Source organism: Phragmites australis, chromosome 16 (assembly GCF_958298935.1).
Source record: "Phragmites australis chromosome 16, lpPhrAust1.1, whole genome shotgun sequence".
Lineage (NCBI taxonomy): Eukaryota > Viridiplantae > Streptophyta > Magnoliopsida > Poales > Poaceae > Phragmites > Phragmites australis.
In genome coordinates this window covers 26,856,224-26,858,743 of record NC_084936.1, presented here as the reverse complement: position 1 = coordinate 26,858,743, position 2,520 = coordinate 26,856,224, and the positions used below count along the sequence as shown (strand labels likewise).

Sequence of the window (2,520 nt, the reverse complement as noted above, 5' to 3'; positions counted from 1 at the left end):
GGATGAGTAAAAAAATTATAAGTTAAATGAGAGAATAGATTATATGCGCAAGTGGATATGGAGTTGCATTTCCTGTCTTTTTTTACCCGTTCCGCGCGGTTGTTTCGGCAGGATACCGTGCGCCTCCGGGGTTTCTGACAACATTCGTGTGAAGCCTAGGTGCTGCATATACATTCTTCAGACGACCAGAACTATTTCCCCTCCCTCCCGGCTACGACAAACAAAAAACAAACAAATAAAAGACGATTCCACCAAAAGACAATTGCAAGAAGCATCACAATTGCAAGAAGCATCACTTCACTCACGTAGACGAGTTCGATCATGTCAAAATTCGTCACAGCAATTCGTCATCCATCACAACCGAAGTGAATGGCGCAGCACACAATACAGCAGTTAGAAAACAGAGATAGAGCTCGCCCGCCCTGGGAGCAAAAGCACTGCTTCAGGGCAACCAAGTTACACGACCAAAGAAGCTAAAACACAAGTTAAGCTATGCCTTCATGTTTAAGTCGTGAAGGCTCTCCGCGGATGGATTTCCTGTTAGCTGAATCGCTTCAGTACAGCTCCTTGTTCACATCACTGAAGTACGGATGCTCCAAGGCCTTCTTGGCAGAGATCCGCTTTGCCGGCTCGTATCGCAGCATTTTCTGCAGCAAGTTAGAATAGGAGTAAGAATGCAATCCTCAAAATAGCACCTCTTCTTTTCAGAACACTGCATGATTCACTACTAACCCCTAGCAGATCGTAGCCGTCGGCGTCGAGTCCAGGGACAAGAGTGGACAGCTTTGAGGGCTTCCACTGGGGGTACACGTGCCAGTTCGGGAGCTTGTCTACTCCTGGCCACACCTGCTCATTTGGGGTGCCCAGCAACCTGGCAGTCACAAAACAAGTTGGATCGTCATCAATACTGATACCCACTAAGAACTTCAGCGTAAGAACAACGATCAGTTGATAAGGCACTGGGGAAGTTACTTGAAGATGTGCAGGAGCTGCTGCAGCTCGGAGTCCCCGGGGAAAAGTGGCTGGTTAGTGACCAACTCAGCTGCCATTTACAACCAGATCAGCATTTGTATATGTCAGTGTGAATTCTAAAGCAGATTACATTGGCAAAGGATCTTTGAGTCCACAGAAACAATCGTACCAAATATGCAGCCCACGGACCACATGTCAACCGGCGTGGAGTAGTGCGTGGCGCCAAGAAGAATCTCGGGCGCTCTGTACCACAGCGTCAGGATCTGAGGAAACGATGCAGACCCGTTGTTAATCAGAGCCAAGAGAAGGGATCAAGCGGAGATATCCATGCGGCTGGGGGCCGTAGGAACCAGACCTCGTGAGTGTACTTCTTGAGAGGGACGATGAAGGCGCGGCTGAGCCCGAGGTCAGCGATCTTGAGAGCCATGGTCTTGCGGTCCATGAGCAGGTTGTGCGGCTTGAGGTCGCGGTGCAGAACCCCGCGGCCGTGGACGAAGGCCACGCCCTTGCACAGCTGGTACATCAAGATCTGCAAACAAACCATCCACCAAATAAGACACGGGTAGCGCATTCACACAAACACCTCGCGCGCACGGTTCAGGAAAAGAAAAACGGCAAGCATCGGCGCGGCGTACCTTGGTGGTCTGCGCGGCGATCTTCTCGTGGCTCTGGCGGTGGCCGCGGATGAACTTCTTGAGGTCGGTGTCCATGTACTCGAAGACGAGGTAGAGGATGGTCTGCCCCTCCTTGTTCTGGCCCTGCTTGAGGTCGAGGAGCCGCACGACGTGCGGGTCCTGCGACAGCATCCGCAGCAGGGAGACCTCCCGCAGTGCGGTGGGGGGCACGCCCTCGTCGTCCTCGGGGAGCCGCGTCTTCTTCAACGCCACGATCCGGCCCGTCGCCTTCTCCCGGGCCTTGTACACCTTCCCGTACGTGCCCTCCCCGACCTTCTCCAGCTTCTCGTACAGGTCCATCGCGCGCAGCCCGCCCCCCGTCGTCGTCGTCGGAGCAGCAGCCGCCGCCGCCGCTTGCTGGTGCTGAAGCGTCGCCATCGCGCGGATCCGCCTCTCTCCTGTCTCCTCTCTCTCTCCGGTTGGGCGCGGCGCGTGAGATGGTGGTGGGTGGATTTGGGGTGGGTGCGTGGATTTAGGGTTAGGAATTGGGGGAGGTTTTGTATGCGGGAGCGGGGGGAAAGAGAGCCGTTTGAGGGGACGCCACCGAGGAGGCGCTCCAACGGCTTCTATTTCGAATTTCGAATCCCGTACGCTGACATTTTTTATTTTCATATTTTTAAATCCGAAAATTATAAATATATGCTTTCGTTTTAAAATTTGCAACTCTAAACTGTCGTGCTTCCAACACACGATAGATTTAAAAAAATACAGCGTACCAACGCTCTGAAAATTCAAAAGATTATCAAAATAGTCATAAAAAATCTCAAAAACATTCTCCAAAAATTTCAACTCAAAAAATATTGCAAAATATAGGCGAATATATTTGCAATTTTTAGATTTTAAAAATATAAAATATAAAATCTACTATTGCTTT

General features: G+C 51.0%; 1 protein-coding gene across 1 annotated transcript; it reads right to left on the bottom strand.

The window, feature by feature from the left end:
• Positions 1-262: 262 nt before the first annotated feature.
• On the bottom strand, positions 263-2,199 carry LOC133896511 (cyclin-dependent kinase B2-1-like). Its single transcript, XM_062337141.1, has 6 exons — positions 1,608-2,199; positions 1,328-1,501; positions 1,142-1,235; positions 973-1,042; positions 733-871; positions 263-647 (listed from the first exon to the last, which is right to left on the bottom strand). Exons 1-6 carry the CDS (start codon positions 2,022-2,024, stop codon positions 555-557), a joined length of 987 nt encoding a protein of 328 aa, XP_062193125.1. The 5' UTR covers positions 2,025-2,199; the 3' UTR covers positions 263-554.
• Between the last annotated feature and the right edge of the window lie 321 nt (positions 2,200-2,520).

Bases quoted from the DNA above. Each gene is read 5' to 3' on its own strand.
- LOC133896511 (XM_062337141.1), bottom strand. From the start codon at position 2,024: ATGGCGACGCTTCAGCACCAGCAAGCGGCGGCGGCGGCTGCTGCTCCG. The intron at 1,502-1,607 runs GTACGCCGCGCC...GTTTGTTTGCAG, and splicing joins TCGCCGCGCAGACCACCAAG to ATCTTGATGTACCAGCTGTG. The intron at 648-732 runs GTTAGTAGTGAA...AACTTGCTGCAG, and splicing joins ACGGCTACGATCTGCTAGGG to AAAATGCTGCGATACGAGCC.